The sequence below is a fragment of the Rhipicephalus microplus genome, chromosome 6, assembly GCF_043290135.1.
Source record: "Rhipicephalus microplus isolate Deutch F79 chromosome 6, USDA_Rmic, whole genome shotgun sequence".
In the NCBI taxonomy this organism is placed as follows: domain Eukaryota; kingdom Metazoa; phylum Arthropoda; class Arachnida; order Ixodida; family Ixodidae; genus Rhipicephalus; species Rhipicephalus microplus.
Genome location: NC_134705.1, coordinates 64073130 through 64091202, shown reverse-complemented (window position 1 = coordinate 64091202; position 18073 = coordinate 64073130). Strand labels below are relative to the sequence as shown.

Genomic DNA, 18073 nt, shown 5'->3' with positions numbered 1-18073 from the left:
TGCATCGTAATACACCCCGAACTTTTCTACACCCTAATTGCGCCGTTACGTATATTACTTCAAAATTACAGACGTAAAGCTGACTCTGGAAGCTCGAGGTGTTATTGAATTGCAGGGTTAGGTAAATATTACAATATTGCTCAACACTGTTGTGTTATCCGGTTGTATGGTATCACGCGGAAAAGTTTCTCGCACGCACGCAAGAATGAGCAAATGTCTCATATTAACATTAGTGCTTACAACAAATGCTCGATTATTTAGAGTATGATGTGCTCTACTGTGGCAGAGCTTTAAACTATCCCGGTTCGAATCCGAGATGATGCAATAGTTACTTGGAAAAAGGTATTTATCTATTCTGAGTACTTGGTATTTTATTATAGGAGGACATAAAGCCGCTAGAGTCCAGAGGAATGTGTTTAGAGAAAAGTGTTCAACGGTTTCGAGTACTTCGTACTCAACTACGGGAGAGCAGTGGGCCGTTCTAAACCACTACAGGTACGTTCATGAAGCCGAGCACTGCTCGGCATACGTTTCCTTTGTTACACGGAAAACCCACCATGTTTGAGTTGACTACGTTGCCCAGTTCGTTTGTCTATACAAGCAGATTGATGCTTAACCTAAATAATAAAATGTGCTGCGATACGAGCATGAAGTTTCAATTTCATCTTTTAAGCAAAGGGCAAAATATATAAAATGAATGGAATGATATTTTTTAATTTTCTGCAATAAATTGTCCCTCCAGAAAGAGGCATGTTCCACTGAAAAGAGCAGGGTCATTTTAAGTCAAATGAACCAGTGCTTTTCAGACAACCAAAATTATGGCTGAAAAGCTTTCCACAACTTCGTTTAAATTCAAAAGTCGCCTCGCTTATTTATTTCTATACCCAACAATCTGAAAGCATATTCATGAGAGTTCATAACTTTTCGCCGACTAGGCTAGATGGCTTCAAGCACAAACCACTTTTGCACAAAAGAGATAGTGAACACAATTTTTTATAGTTCTTTATAATTTTAATAATTTTATAATAGACAATTGATTATAATTTTTTGGTGTCTCTGCATGTTGTGTTCTGTTCAGATGTTCCGTTTAAACGTTACTGATGCCAACTGCCCGTGCGAATATGTTTCTCAAAAAACTGCAGACGCTTAAGTTGCCCCGCGTCACTCTGGGGAACAGCATGTCTAGCCTGACGGCCTTGTCACTGGCACGTAATAATGAAGCTGCTCGATTATCTGCAGCTGTCTGTTGCTTATAAATATAGAGACCCGGAAACAAACTCGGGCCACTTAAAAATTACATTAACCCTTAGAAGCCATTGTCAGCATCATTTTACGGGTGTCCACTAGTAGCGCGCATTGCTATTGCGGGACAGCGGGCAAAGAGAGTGCAATGGAAATATTTGTGTTCAGCTAGGCGCAACGACAGTAAAGGTTGGTGCACGATGGCGACTACCAGTGGTCGCGCGACCATTTGCGACTGGTTGCAAACAGTCGCGAACGGTCGCAAACAGTCGCCAAGCGACTGCTTTGGCTCGTCGCTTCCTGACTGATTTTTCAGTCATGCGACTGCAGTCACAAAGCTGCTGAAACCAATCAGCAATGCTCAATATATATATATATTTTTCATTGCACTGGTCTCCCGCCTCCAGATACAAACGAGTGCGTTCCTCTGGGTCTGTGGCACCATGGCGGGGCGCAGCAGGTCGAGCAAAGTGTCCAATTTACGTGGCGGCATTTGCAAGAAGCTGAACAGTTCAAAGTAAATAGAAAATAAATTGTGCACTCTCTTCTCCCGTATTAAGAATTGTTTTTTGTCTTGAACTTAACTTGTTACCGCCTTCAATGCAGCGCATTTGGCACGGGTTTGTGCTTCATGCCTTGGCAACGACTTAAGACACCGTGCCCGAGACGTGTTTGTGCTGCATTGGGGGCTGTGGCAAGTCAAGATAAATTCAAGTGCGTTTCTGAATACGTATGACTCTCGGAAATACTCCTCGTCGTCTCAGCGCAGCTTGAGAGGTAGGCGGCTTGCACGGCCGGCAAACTCTCTTGATCCGTGGGACGGTCACACACACCACCGGCTTTTTTTTTTTGGGGGGGGGGGGGGGGGGAGGGGGGGAGACATTTGTGCTGCCAGCGCTGACACCATGGCACAGCGCACCAGCACCATGACAATCTCTAGTTCATCGCTGGAATTGAACTCATTGATGACGTTAGGAACGCTGTGCGAGAACGGACGAAAACAATAAATGCGGCGTGCTCGGATCGCTCCGCTCACTCAGATCGCGGCGATCAGCTGATCGGCGCCGGTCTCCAGAGTTCTCGCTGATAACGAGATCCGAACGTGACTCTCCGGTTTTGCGACTTCCAGTCACTCACATGCAGCCTCTGCCGGTGTGAACATCAGTCGCTTTTTGGCCGCCAGTCGCGAATGGTCGCGCGACCGCTGCTAGTCGCCGGTGTGCACCAGCCTTAAAGCTGCACGACCGTAGACACATTCGGAAGCTCCAACAAGAGCCGCTGCTGAAACTGTCTTCCAGTACAACGTGTCTGTCGAAGTGGCATCGCTTTGACCGAATCTCGCAATCATAAAATAAAGGCTGCTGCATCTCCTGTTAAGACTGCGAGTGTCTACGGCCACATGATTAGTAGTTGTGTCAGAAAATCGCTTTCTGCTGCAACTCTGTGCAAATGCCATAAAACACCGCAATATTACGCGTCCCAAATGTCACAGTTCCCAAAATTATTATTACTCCCATACTCCGACGTCGAACTAAAAGAAGCCTAGTGCTACTGAATAAATGACTAACGGTTTCAAGCTCGCTCTCTATCCGTCACTGTCTACCCGCCAGGACATATATATATATATATATATATATATATATATATATATATATTAAGGTTTGCATACTTATCGTAGAATCCCACATGAACAAAGTTTTTCAAATTCTTGGTTTTTATCTTTTTGACCAGGAAAACGTTACAACAACAAAAAAAAACTGCGAACGCGGGATCACACAGCATCTTGCTCTATTTTTAAGGACGATCGCTACTGCGGAAGCCTGAGTGGCGTCAAATCGAATTACCGTAATGTTACAGGCGGGGCCCACCCCCGCCGACTCCCACTTGGTGCGTCATTCTTATAACACTTATAGAATGAGTAGAGGAAAGGTGATACACGTCATAAATACCGATAAATGTCGACCCCCGAAAGCGTCGCGAACGATTCGCCTCGCTTGTATATTTTCTGGTTCATTGTGAGCCAAAGCGCATTTCGAGTGCAGTGCGACATGGTCAGGTTTTGTGCAGACTGTTGCGTTGCTTCACCGTTCGCCTGTAACCATTTACATACACCAGTATCCATGCGCAGAGATCTTCATTGGCGGAGGGGAGGGGAGAGCAAAGTGTCACCGCAGTCTTGGAATCCATATGGAGACGAAGATACCTTGGTGGATAAAGCACTTCTCTTTTCTTTGAGAAAGGAGCATGAATTACTCTTTGCAATGAGTCCTGACTCTATTTAAAAAGGTGCCTTGACTCTTTGTGCCCGAGGATTCACTGGCAAGAGTATGAAGATTTTCTAACAGGTTTCACTTGGATTCTAAAAACAGTTAAAGCCACATACGGGGCAAATCAGCACTCGCAAAAAGAGCCAAATGAGTTTTTTTTTTAGAGTGCACAGCAGCCTAATTCGAAGCTTAGCAACGAGCTGCACTGGTTCCATGTCTGTAATGGCCCAGTAATATTTACTCTCCTACGCATATTTCAATTTGTTTACTTCAGACATATATGCAAGGGAAATATGTCCACAAGGTAATCAAAAGGAGACTCAAGTGTCTTCTGACGAGGCCTTTATCCCGGACTTACATAGTGCGACATAAATTCGTTTACATTAGCAAGGAAGCACAGGCGCTAGAGAGAAAGAAAGAGAGAGAAAAGGAATATAAGAAAGGTATGAAAGTTAACTGGACTACATCCAGTTTGCTACTCTACACGAGAGGAGAGGGTATTAGGGAGTAAAAGGGAGAGAGGAGAGAGAGATAAAGATGCAAGGAAAGGCAGGGAGGTTAACCAGACGCACATCCGGTTTGCTACCCTGCACTGGGGAAGGAAGAAAGGGGAGAAAAGAGGTTGCAGAGAGATGAGAAGGTACACACAATCACGAGCACACTCGGGGAGCACACACAGTCTACAGGCGGTCGGAGATGCACATTGCACACTACGCAGACCACTGGTGCAAGCAGTGGCAACAGCATCCAGAGAGAAGACAACAAAAACATTGACGATATGCCACATCCAGCGAAGAGTGCTGGGTGTATAGAGAGAGCGTTAGCGGGCGGGTGACAACACTGTCGCAACCCGGCAACGCGGCCTAAGAGTCTTAGTTTCGGTAGCTATGTCAGCACTAATTTGATAAGCCTCCACATTCCCGCTATTTCCTGCGGGCATGGCATCCCACAGGCCAAGGTTTTGACTGAGAGGGGAGCAGCGGCAGATCCAGCTGTACCAGCGATCGATTTGCGTCCCACATCGCTGGAAAATAGAGGGCGCGCCGAAGTGGAAAGAGGGCGCTCAGTGGCCGCGATCTGTTTCACGACTGGTCACCCCCTAGTGGGCACGCTTGCAAGCTCGAAAAGCGGCTCTAGTCAGAAGACGAAGGCATTTTCGCTGGACGTAGGAAACTTTGCGGATGAAGCGGTTCTTTCCACGTTACAAGAAAGTTCGTAAATGCGAATACTTTACAGTTGATGAGCCACGCGAACCATGGTTATCAAGTCACACCCGACAAAAGTTTGAAATCGTCTGAGTCATATTGTAAACTCAGTTTTATCAATGCCAGTCATCAGCATATATGAAGAAGCCACAAATTCAGCAAGGTGTTTTTTTTATTCTCCGGGCTGAGCGCGGTAAAAGGCCTCTTTACGAAGGACAATTGCTCTGCCGCCCAAGTAAGGCAGAAGTACGCAGTAGAACAGTAAGCAGACGAATTTCTTAGTCCTTGAGGAGTAGTTTGAGCCAATCAGCCTGCTGGTGACCGATATTCGCCGAACGCACCGGTCGGAGTTACTTTTGTTTGTTTTTAGAGCTAAATGTACCCGAATATTATCCCTTATTCACATACCTGCTTACACAAATGTAGGGAATCGGTCGAGGAGCTCGTGTTTTTGTTAGATGCAAACTAATGAAGCCAACGCATGATCGTGATGATGGTGATGATGATGACGACGACGACGATGATGATGATGATTCCGTGGTCAACCGGACTGGCAAAACTGCTATGACGCTGCCTACTTCAGTGTGTGCGCGTTTTTTCCCTCTAATTATTCTTTTTTTCTTTTCCCTCTTTACCTTTCTTTCCCCTTTACTCTTCCGCAGCGCAGGGTACCAAACCGGAACCTTGGTTCCGGTTAACCTTCTTGCTTTTCACTTCCCCTTTCTGTCTCTGGTTTTCCATCAAGCCTAATTCATTTACATCTCTGTCTTCATTATCTGTTGGCACTCAGGCACACGTAAAGGGCCTCAAGAAGTTGAAATTTTCAGACACACCCGCTATCGCACCTTTCTTTGTGATCTCGTTGTTGTGAGACTTCGTATTACAAACCTTATTATTAATATTAGTAGTAGTAGCAGTACTAACAAAAAGAATAAGGATGTTTACAATACTTCTCACAACATTAGTACGGGAGGTGCCGTAGCAGCTGTCTAGAAATTTCGAACTCTTGGGACCCTCTCTCATGCACCTAAGTGCCAACAGATAATGAAGACTGATATGTAATTGAGTTAGGCTTGATAGAGAGAGCTGGAGAGAGAAAGGTTTATTGAAACGTAAGGAGGTTATTCAGAAGAAAATTTCCCGTTTGATTGATTTGTGGGGTTTAACGTCCCAAAACCACTATATGATTATGAGAGACGCCGTAGTGGAGGGCTCCGGAAATTTTGACCACCTGGGGTTCTTTAACGTGCACCCAAATCTGAGCACACGGGCCTCGACATTTCCGCCTCCATCGGGAAAATTTCCCGTTTACTAACCTGAACTGGGGAAAGGGAAATGAGGCAGAAAGGCAACGAGGACAAAAGAAAAGAGAGGAATGGTATAAAAAAAAAAAAACGTGCGCACACTATTGCTCAGGGGTGTCAGTCATTTTGAGAGTCTGGTCTGGCGCAGAGACTTCAGCACCACCTTCGGCGCTTTCTTCTGGCTGGAAGATCGATCGTTGAGGCACTCCGAAATAGGCTGCTCCGAAAGTGGTCGGTCATTGGTTCGTGCTAACGTCACCGAAAGCTGTTTTCTTTGGGAGTTCATCACAAAAGGGCGCGCGTAATGTTTTCCTCACTACCGCATTGATCCTGCGCAGCCCTGTCCGCCAATCCGAATTCGGTAAGCAAAGCTGTTCGTGAACGACACTGAAGCCCGTCACATTCGCAAATACCCCGAAAGAAAAGGATATCTTAGTCGCGGCGTGTAATCTCTACGGAACGAGCGCAACTGCTGATCGTGGCGTCAACTCTCCGAGAGGGAAAACGCAGGACTCATGCCTTCTCCCCATTCTTTCTCCCTCTCTCCACCTTCTCTTCCCTCTCGGGACGGGGCGGCGCGCTGAGAAAGCACGTGGCTGCCGGGGCTCACAACACACGTGGTGCTGGTGGGGTGCGGTCGCATCTCGTCTCTGTAGTGCTTTAAATCGGCTGGCACGAGCTTCATCGGTGGATTGCGTTGGCTACTATTGAACCTCGACTCCTAGGAACGCTTTTTTTTTTGACGAAAGGATGGTGCGTTCGATTCTCGTGTCGTGTGCCGACGACGCGAGTGATTTGAGGACTTGCGACGCTTGTGGAGCACCATCTTTCGGAAAATTTCTCTTCGTCCAAGCGCTGCGGCTAGGCATGGACGTCGCCTCCATTGCAGAACGTCCTCACCAAGGTGAGTAAATTGATAGCATTAGGCATGAAAGAAAAGCAGGCAAGGCATGCTACCTTTGTAGTCGATAGCTCAGCCTCACTAATGATGCGAACGCCTCAGATGCCTCATCAGACATGAAAATTAACTGTCGGCGTACCGCGGTATTGGGATATGATAAATCACTACGTGTTGGCATTACCAAGATCTCATATATTCCCCATTTTATTACGTCGCTATGGCGCCATAAAGTTTTGCCGTGTCGTCTTGTGACGTCACATGACACCGTCATCACATGACATCGTAGCTTGATCAAAAGTGCGCAGAACGGGAATGCAGCGCGAAACCAATTGAAGTTCCCAAAATCACGGAGGCAACGCAAAAACATGCTAGGTTCACGAGGCCTTCGTCTGGTTGAGGGGCTGGCTTAATACAACGACTGAGAAGATAAAGCAGGTGACATTCAAATTCCAGTTTAGTTAGGTCCAAAATCAAGTTGGGAGCCTACAAATAGTGAGGTAATCAAGGTGAATGGGGTAATCAGGGTGAGTTGGGATCACTACTTTATCTCCCTTAAAATTAGCACGTCAAGGATGACAAGGTGCCTTTCAGAAAGATGGGTCTGCCTTTAGAAACGTCGGCCAGCTTGTCTTAGGCACTTCCACTGTTCACCCTGATTACCCCAGGTAATTTAGGTGAAATTCAAGGGCTCACCTGAATTTTAGGTTAGATTAATGCTGCGCACGCGCGCAATAATTAAACATTTGCTGTATTTCATAACCAAATTGGGATCGTGAGTTAGCCGTGTGATACGTATTGTTCACCTATGATTAAATTTTGCGTGCTTGCTTTTTCCTCTAAATAAACGTGCACTAATATACGACAAATGATCTGTGAATCCCTATATATATACACTGCAGGTAAACACGTGTAATGGTTAATTATTTTTCTCTAAAAGAACTAAATCGAGACAATGGAACTGAGTTAGATTTCCCGGTATAGTAAATTGCGCCTAAGTTCCTGTTACTTTCAAAATATTTGTAATAAATATAGGGGCAATTCCTTATTGTAACGTGAAATAAAAAAAAGCAGTTTGGAATCAAAAGTGAGCGAAATTACGCCGCTATTCGAAGGAAAATGAACCGTATTCATTTACCAGGCGCTGCGTCTGCAATCGTTAAACCACAACAACCAACCAATATGGCCGTATTCAACCTGTTTCACATGTGGCCTAGTTAGTTTGCTATCATACTTTTGTTTCACAAATATTTTTCTTCGACAAATTTGTACACACTGAAGCACATGGTGTTGTCCAAAAAAACTGGAATAGAAAAAAAGTCCCACGCCTACGTGCAACACTGTCACAGCGAAAGCTCAAAGAGCAGTCTTTCAGAGCCTTCTTTAACACTTTTTGGCTAGCTGCTGCAAGCGCATTTGCAGGGTACCTACTACGCCGTAAATCATTGTGTAGTAGGCAGGAACTGCGCGATGACAAACAACGAGGAGTGTACTCGGATTATAGTAAAGCCGCTGCCTCTAAAGCGTCCTTTGGCGTTTCGCAGTTCAAAATGAATTGACTTTCTTCAACATATTCGACATATTGTTATACGATTAGAAATGTGTTTATTCCGTTGTGGGGTACCGGTAGACTTGAAGGTGTCGTGCGCCGGAGGTCTACCTTGCTAGCCGAATGTCCTCTTCTCTAATCACACCCAAACCACATATGCAGTAACAATATTATTAGCTGAGTTTTTAAAAACGTTTACAGGAAATGATTTTAAAATCCAATTTTTTTTGTATGGTGACAATAAAAAAGAACGACTACGCTAGGAAAATGTCCTTTTGGACACAATACGTGCGAGGTAGCCTATAGTGATAATACGTGTTGTTGTCTTCTTTCATAGATAAATATTCAGCACGGGTATACCACAACAAATGAACTGGGGTGGTCACTTACGCAAAAAGAGCGATTTGTTACTGTGGCTTTCATACGAATGCGAATGAATGGTAAACAAGACAGAAAAAATTCACTCCCAGTTCTTATTTACCAGAACTTATTGTTACTTGGACATCCTTTACATAATACTCGAACACGTTTTTTTTGTAATAAATGTTGGGTATAAAACTCCCAGACTTCATTAACCACTCATGCAAGACGACTAGATGGAGATAGCCACCTGTCCTACAGCGAAGGCTGCTATATGAGATCACAACAAAGGTTGTTTTTGGCGCCATCATCCACCACTGCGGCCAATGGTGTCCCTTACCATTACCTCGCGAAATAAAAAAAACTAAGCAACTAAATATATAAAGGACATAATGGAATTCGAACCCAGGTCCCCTGCGAGCTTATACCAATACTCTACCACTAGCCACGGCAGTGCTTCGAATTCCGTCGCAAACTGACCGTAGGCAGGATACATGTCGGTAAAAGAATGGCATTTATGTGAGTGAAAAACCGTTTTAGAACAGCAAATGAACAACCACGCGTCACTAAATGTGAATTGAGTGGCTTGTGAGTCGTCGAATGCTCCGACCCTTCACAAAAGCTTCAAGCCTAATTATTCATCATCATTAGCTAAAAACATCAGAAGTTGCACAATATTCCTTGCAAGTGAGTAGCGGGTACTACAAAGGCACGTTGCCGGGCTAGTTGGCTGGGGTTCATTATTCATATGGGTATAACGCACCACGACAATGACACAAAAAAGAGAAAGACACACAAAGACAGCGCTTGCTTGCAACTATAGTTTCAAGTTATCGCGGTGTGTGTGTGTGTGTGTGTGTGTGCGTGTGTGTGTGTGTGTGTCTTCCATAAAATAACGAAGGAAAGTGAATGCCTGTCTACCTATTACACAATAGTTATGATGATATAAGGCGTAGTGAAAGCCCTGCAGTTGTGCATGTAGCTGTCACCCAAACAGTGTTTAAAAAAGGCGCTGAAGGGACACTTTTCCAGCGTTTGCTGTGACTGCGCTGCGCATTCTGCGCAGGACTGGCAGTAGTTAGGTCTGCGGGGTGTTGAATATTTGTTCGAGAAAGACGACAACAACGTCGTGCATAGGCACCTGGCAATGCAGTTTACGAGATCGGATGGTAGCGCCGGAACATACGGCCTAGCGGGTAGGCACAGCAAAAACGTGTCTTCCAATGCGTAGCCTAGCGAGTAGACGCAGCAAAACCGAACTTGCGCGTGCATGACATTTTCTTTTTTATAGGTGAGCAAGGGAGTCACGGCTGATTATGTAAGCGCCCAGTAAGCGTTCTTTGAAAACGTGCCAAAAAGGGCACTGACACTTCAGCGTGTCACTGTGTTCAGCGAACGTTCCATTTTCTTAGTATCCCTGGCGGTCGGTACCAACAATGCTGAGGCAGCCCAAAGAGCTTTGTTGCGCCCTCTGGTTCACTGTCGGGTGCCTATAGGCATGAGAAAACCGCTCCTTCAACGTTTACCTACATAAAACAAGCCAAGCGCCGTCTTCTTTGTGTTTCTTCTGTAAGTAGGACGAAGCAATAAGTCATTACTTTATATCCTGTCGCCGGTACACATCATTGAGAAGAAGATTCATAGCCCCACCTTTTCTAAACTTGGGTCTGAAAATATCTGAATAAGTTGTTCTTTCATTTGGTGCCTCTCTCTTGGGGCTACAGTCACAGGGATGTTTACTACTCCATATAGGAATTTATCACTCAGAAAAAAAGAATATTGAGCTAAATGTTTATGCTTTCAAACATTTAAACACTAATATTCTGTAATTAAGTTTGTAGTATTACCTATTCCTAACCTATACGAGATATATTGTAAAAAAACACTTAAAAAATTCGCCTAACACTCGGTCAATCCCCTGCATCTGGTGAGAGGCATGGATGAGAAGAGGAAAAGAAGAAGCTCACCCACAGTAAATGTGAGCCACAGAAGGAGAACAAAAACAAGAACAAGATCCCCCTGAGTGAGTATGAGCCATATATAAGAAATTATCATCGTCTACTCGCTCCCACCATTGCAGATATCCTCGTAAGGCCTAAGTTCGCCGTCCACTCAGCTCACTTTGCAGTTGTCGCCGAAGGAACGTGGCAGTAAAGTTTCCAGACAGCATGTTTCACAGTACCATGTCTGGCACGGAGCTTCTTTGGCAGAGCCAGAGCGAGGCTTCTCCATTCCACCAGCTGTGGAGACCAAGGGAAACCATCGCCATTATTTAAGGCATCATCATTGTCTATTTACTCCACTCTTGCAGACATCCTCGTAAGGCCTAAGTTCGTGGTCCGCTCAGCTCACTTCGCAGTTGTCGCCGAATGGACGTGGCAGTCACGTTTCCAGACAGCATGTTTCACCACACCATGTCTGGCGCGGAGCTTCTCTGTCAGAGCCAGAGCGAGGCTTCTCCATTCCACCAGCTGCGGAGACCAAGGGAAACCATCGCCATTATTTAAGGCATCATCATTGTCTATTCACTCCACTCTTGCAGATATCCTCGTAAGGCCTAAGTTCGCGGTCCGCTCAGCTCACTTCGCAGTTGTCGCCGAATGGACGCGTCAGTCATGTTTCCAGACAGCATGTTTCACCACACCATGTCTGGCGCGGAGCTTCTCTGTCAGAGCCAGAGCGAGGCGTCTCCAGTCCACCAGCTGGGAGACCCAGAGCAACCATCGCCATCGCCGCGAGTCTCACACTGCTCCTGCTCGTATTCTCATCCATCGGAGCGGCGCTCCGGCGGCGACACAGTGGCCGGCAGGAATCCGAAAGCCTGCACCCGCAAATCGCTCGGCTGTTTACCGCAGACTTCGGGATCGACGACATCGGTGGACCCGTCGCGGCCGAAGGCGGCTACCCAGTGGTCTCGGCCAAATCGGCTTTGTCACTGTTGTCACTTCTGGTGTTCGGCAGAAGGGACACCAACAACTCAGACTCGAGGCGACCCGATGATGCCATCAAGGAACTGGACAAGCTGTGAGGAGATGCTGTGCATTGCCGAGGAGGTGGGACGTGGTGGCACTACTCGATGACCAAAACCGAGGAGTGTACTCGGTCGAAAGAAGAGCCGGTGCCTCAGAAGCGCCAAACTTTAACGTCTTGAAGTTCAACAATATGTATTCTTTTCATATGTATCTTTTCAAAGCATCCGTATCCAAGGCTTTGAAAACACAAGAGCTTTGTTTCGATTATCAATAAACGCGTGCATGCAAGGCAAACGTTCTTTTCGGCACACAATGCGCGAGCTCTCCTATCGTGCCTGTACGCTTCATTGTCTTTTTTAGATAAATGTTCAGCATGGGGATGTCATTACCTGGATTTCGCATTTTGTTTAGCAAAAGTACGTGGCTATTGTTGTAGTTGTGGTACGAATGTGAATGACCAGTAAACAAGATACAAGGAGATTCACCACCAATTGCTGTTTACCGGAACATAGGTGTTGCTAAGATATCCTATAGATTTCACTAGGCCTCGTTTCCTGTATTGATTGTTGTGGAAGAAGCTCCCGGGGTCCTTTATGCAATCACCCAGGACAATATGAAGGTGACAGTTAGCTGTTTTACTGCGAAAGCTCTCATGAGATCACAACAAGGGTCGTTTTGCAGTGAAACCTGTTTTGATATCAAGAGTCACGTGTGCCGTAGTAGTCCTCCGCCGGTGTTCGTAACCACTATAGTAAAAAACAAGGTAAATAAAAAGTACAACGACCTAATGAGATTCGAACGCTGTTTCCCTGCGGGTCAGCCTAGAATTTTACCGCTGAGCGACGCCGGTGCTTGGATATCTATTGCAAACTAACCCTTTGTAGGTAAGCTTGATGTAAGGAAAGGAATCATGTCAAGAATGGCGTTGGCCTAAGCTGCATAGCCCTCAAGTTGGTTTGTTCAACATCATCTAGAACCTTTGAACGTAAACATATGAAACATTTTTTAAATAGGTCATTGGCGAAAACATTAATGGAGTTTAATGATTTATTCACATCTAATGCCAAACTGTCCCCATGTAGATATATATTAAGTTTAATTATTAGAAGACTATCTACTTCAGTTGCAAATCGTGCACCACTGATGCATAAACGTGTGAAGAGAAAGCGGGTATAGGTAATAAAGCATTTTAGAACAGCGGAGGAACGAAGAGGCATCACACATTCCTTATTACGTAACAAATTGGTTGTCGAATGTCCAATTCATTGCAAAAGCTCATTCTTGTTCTCATTCACCTGCTAACTGTGGCGCATACCCGAAGTGCGATATTAGCCAAGAAGTGAGTTATTTTATAATAGATTACAGAGCTTAGAACGATGTAGAATATATAATAGAAAAGTCATAGATTACCTACTAAACTATAGTTCTTGATCTTATATATATATCTAACAAAAGACATTTTTTAATATATCAGCTGTTCTCATTCTTCAATACGCAGTTCTTCATCATCATCAACCACAGCATTGCAATGTTGCACAAATTCTTTTCAGAAAAGTAGGAATTACCATGCTTCTTCGTAAAAAGACGAAGGATGGCGTAGTTAATGCCTCCCTACTACACAAAAATTCTAATGGCTAATGGCGTGATCGGTGCCCTGCAATTGTGATGGCAGTAGTTACCCAAAGAGTGGTTAAAAAAGGCTCTGGCCACTCTTCCAGCTTTCGCTGTGACTGTGCTGCGTGTTGCGCACAGGCCTGGTGGTATTTAGGTCTGCGGGGTGTTCAGTATATGTTCGATAAAGAAGACAACGAAGCGTAAACGCACGTGAGAACAGCTATCCCAATTCCCTCAGCCAATCCCCTGCACTGGGTAGGAGCCATGAGAGAAGAAGGTGGAGGAGCTCACCCACAGGGGGTGTGGAGAAGAAGAAGAAGGCCTTCAAAAGCGCACCGTCTGTTAATTTTGATAGAAGATTTTGATAGAAGATAGATTTTGATAGAAGAGGAGGCGCTGCTGCAGCGAAAAGTGGGTGTCGAAAAGCGGCTTGCCGCTTTGCGTCTGGTCGTGCTTCGAGTGGTTCGACTGTGAGGCACGACTGTGAAGAAGCTGCCTGGGCTCAGGATCGGGCGGCAGTATCCTTATTGTTCTTTGAGAGTTCGTTATTTTCCGGTAACTGTATTAGTCTTTCTCAGCTGAAGCGAGTAATTCGATTTTGATGTCATTTTCTTCCCCCGGCCAAGGGCACTCCCCTTGGTTAGCTTCCACTCCCGCCAAGGATCGGCCGATAGACTATTTGTTACGCAGTGGAGCGAGAAGTGTCCCTGTGGCGCTGGTATCTACAGATGGGGGCAGTATTCCGATGAAGAACCCAAAGGCGATTCAAGTGGAGCTTCGAAACGCCACTTTGCATATCCAGGAGATCACTGAGGTCCGCCAGTTTGGTCGCAGAGGCATCCTGTGCTGTTCCGCAGATCAGGAATGCATTCGTGAGCTCCTGCAATGTTCCGAATTCGCAGCGCATCCGGTAAGCCCATTTATTCCGGAACACCTCGCATGCTCGAAAGAATCAGTCCGCGGTGTAGACACAAGCCTGACACCTGCAGAAACGCTCGATTTGTTTTCGGTGGCGGGTGCAATTTCAGTGTACAGGTGCACCTGTACAATCGACAACATAAAATACCCAACGGAATCGGTGATAGTGACCTTTTTAGGAAAAGTCCGACCTTCCGAAATTAAGGCATGGCCACTGATCTATAAGGTAGAGCCACTTTCCCCCAAACCTCTGCAGTGTTTGAAATGTTGGTGATATGGAAATAGCGTCAGAGGGTGCCGATCAGTTCTTAGATGCCGTCAGTGTGGTGAAAGTCATTACAGCCGCAAGTGCAGCTCTGAGAAACAGAGGTGCTGCTTATGTAATGGGGCGCACCCTGCAGACTCCGCAGACTGTGCAGCAAAAGAAAGGGAGCTTGCCATATTGGATATTGTAGAACGCAAGCGGTGCTCTCGGAGAGAAGCCGTTGCAGAAATGCAGGAGAGATCCAAAGGATATGCAGGTGTTGCAGCACGTAATACCACCGCCATGGATGCATCTCTCGCAACATATATCGCAGAGGCCGTAGAGAAGGCTATGGAAAAGGCAATGGAACCCCTCGCAAACAACCTTTTTGAAAGCTTGGCACAAGTGGTTTCCAATCAACTATCTCAAATTATAGGTGTAGCATCTACGAACGATTGGGCTCCTCAGACATCATTGGTATCGCAACGTACGGAAATAGAAAGTGCGACAACACGTCAGCGAGCGGTTTCTCCTGAGGCAGGGACTTCCAAAACAACAGAAGACGGTGATCTTACGGATGATTCGGAAGCATGGGCAGATATGGATATGGAATCTCATAAGACTCTGAAGCGAACCCGATCTCCCCAATCAAAAAACTCTTCGCATAATTCAAAATCTAAAAAGTATCTATCCAAAAAATAATTCTTTGAGAACATGTCTAAGAAGACTTTTTGCGAAACATTTTGGACCAAGCAGTTTCTGCGACGGTTCTGTCGTCAAAATAGGTTCACTAACCATATTACAGTGGAATTGCAGATCTATATTTTCTGCAGCCACACACCTATCATACCTTCCTTCACAACTTTCCGCGGATATTATATCACTGCAAGAAACCTGGCTTTCAACCAGCCAGAAGTTTTACCTAAAAATTATCGGCTATTTCGATTGGAACGACCTAGCAGAGGTGGTGGGCTTGCTGTCTTGATATAGCAACTAGGTTTAGTCACAAAGCTACGATCTCTTATCGTTGTGACTCCAGATTGCGAAATTTTGATAGTAGACATAATATTACCAGACGCTTCTTCCTTGTCATTTGTAAATGCGTATTTCCCAGCCGGCGTGCAAGACACACGAAGTCTAGACGATATGTTCTCTGCCTCCAGAAAGGGTATATTATTCACTGGAGACTTCAATTCACATCATGTGGCCTGGGGTTTTAAAACAGATTTAAGCGGAAAACGCTTGTGGGAATGGGCTATTCACAAGAATTTATCTTGTTTAAATTCGCAATCTTCTACTTTGTCCGAGGTCTCTCTAAATCTGTAATTGACTTGACATTTTCAAGCTCATCTCTACATGTATGTTCGTGGCAAACTTTAGACTGTGCTACTAACAGTGACCACTTGCCTATTAGTTTTGTACTGAACTTTCCAAGAATACTTGTCGCCGAAAAGGCCGGCTCATTCCTCAACTATAGAAAATTAGAAAAAGACTTGAGGGCTACTTTTGATCACCGCAAGGACATACAAGGTGACATTAGGGCTATGAGTCTGTGTGTAGTGTTAAAAAGATCAGTAAGAAACGCAACGTTTAATTTAGATTCGACCACAAGAGGTTTTTTTAGTCCATGGTGGACTGAAGAGTGCATGAGGAGCTATAGAAAACAGAAAGCAGCATGGAAACAACTGCTGGTCAACCAATGTCCAAAAAATTGGTGTGATTGTAAATTTGCAGCAGCAGACTTCAAACGCACAGTAAGTACAGCAAAAGATGGTTATAATATGAAACGACATGAGTATCTTTCTAGGGCTAAAAACAAAAAAGCGCTCTTCAGATTTTTAAGATATCAAAAGATGTTACCACCCGCTGGAAATACTGACTCTTCTGTTCTTTCCCCCCGTGAGCTCTCTGATTTAGTAGAAAATATTGCTAAAGGGCTCCAAGATAGATTTATGTCAACTATACCACTGCACATTGTGAACCCAATGACAGGCGAGGATTTCGAGGAGGTTACTTTAGATGAGCTGGCAGAGATAATAAGGCACTTATCTCCTTCGGCACCTCGACCAGACGGGGTAACAAATGCAATAATAAAAGTAATATTCGAGATTTGTCCAACTGATGTACTTAATCTGGTGAATTTTTCTTTGACGAAAAGCTTGGATACCTTTGGAATGGAAGCTGTCTAAAGTGATTCCACTTCTTAAAAAGCAGAAAAAAGAATACGCCTTGGACAATGTAAGGCCGATATCACTCACGTCAAATCTGGTTAAGCTAATTGATAGAGTTTTGAATGCCCGGGTAATGAAATATATTAATTATAACGCAATATTAAACCCCAGTCAAATTGGTTTTAGATCCGGTGGCTCAATATGGTGTGCGCATGTTGATTTAGAGAGCCGAATACAACTGGCTCGGCGTCGGCGCCAATACTGTGCTTTAGTTACTCTAAATTTGGCTAAAGAGAACGATAGGGTTGAGCATTTAATTTTATTATAACAGATCGAGTATCACCACTTTCCCAACTACATCACTGCGTGGGTGTCGGAGTTTTTAAGAGGGAAAGAATATTACTGCTTTAAAGATGGGTACTCATCGAATAGATATAAGCAGTCACGTGGCGTACCACAGGGGGCTGTCCTGTCGCCAGTTTTATTTAACATTTTTTTAAGCTCCATTCCATCAACTAAGGATAATCAGTTATATGTGTACGCGGACGATATTGCTTTCTTTGCAAGTAATACCGACCTTCAATCATTATACCAGAGTCTACAAAATTATCTCAATATGATAAAAAGATGGCTTAAAAATATTCATATGACCCTGAACGTAAAGAAAAGTGTGCTTCTTGCATTCTCTTTTCTGCAGCCTATCAACATCTCGTTAATGTACAGTAATGAGCTCATTCCGCAGGCGAATTCTCTTGAATATTTGGGCATCATATATATTGACACATTAAATTGGAGAAGTCACATTGGTGATGTGTACTCCAAGGCATCAAGGGCCATGGGTGGCTACGGAAGCTTGCAAACCGTAAAGCGTGTTTAAGAAGAGATGTGCTAATAATGATATATAAACTTTATGTGCAGCCCATCATGAAATTCGGATGTGTATTATTTTCTGGCAGCGCAGCTTATAAAATGAGACCCCTAATACTGCTGGAAAGAGAAGCGTTGCGTTTGTGTCTGGGTCTACCAAAGTTTGCTGCAAATAACGTGTTGTATATGGAAGCTCGCCTACCTTCTCTGCTGAACAGGTTTAAAATTCTTACTGTGCAAGCATTCTTAAAGATATACAGTTCACACCAAAGACTCTCATTTTACGCTTTCATTCAAGAACCGACTTTATTTTTTGAAACCCATTCGTCGTGACTACACACCCCGCAAATAGTATTTGCACAAGCGTTACTACAGCAATTGAATGTTAAAATTAAACATATTGGTCCAATACACAAACTAAAGTCAATGCTTAGCATACAATTCGATGATATATTTTCTCAT

General features: G+C 44.6%; 1 protein-coding gene across 1 annotated transcript in view; it reads left to right on the top strand.

Annotated features, from left to right (window-relative positions):
- The first annotated feature begins 6649 nt into the window (after positions 1-6649).
- The window catches only part of LOC142765290 (uncharacterized), a 29753-nt gene continuing 18329 nt past the window's right edge, over positions 6650-18073 (top strand). Inside the window, exon 1 of the mRNA XM_075866024.1 lies at positions 6650-6922. Coding sequence (XP_075722139.1) covers positions 6769-6922 — 154 coding nt within the window. The 5' untranslated portion in view covers positions 6650-6768. The remainder of the gene's footprint in view (positions 6923-18073) is intronic.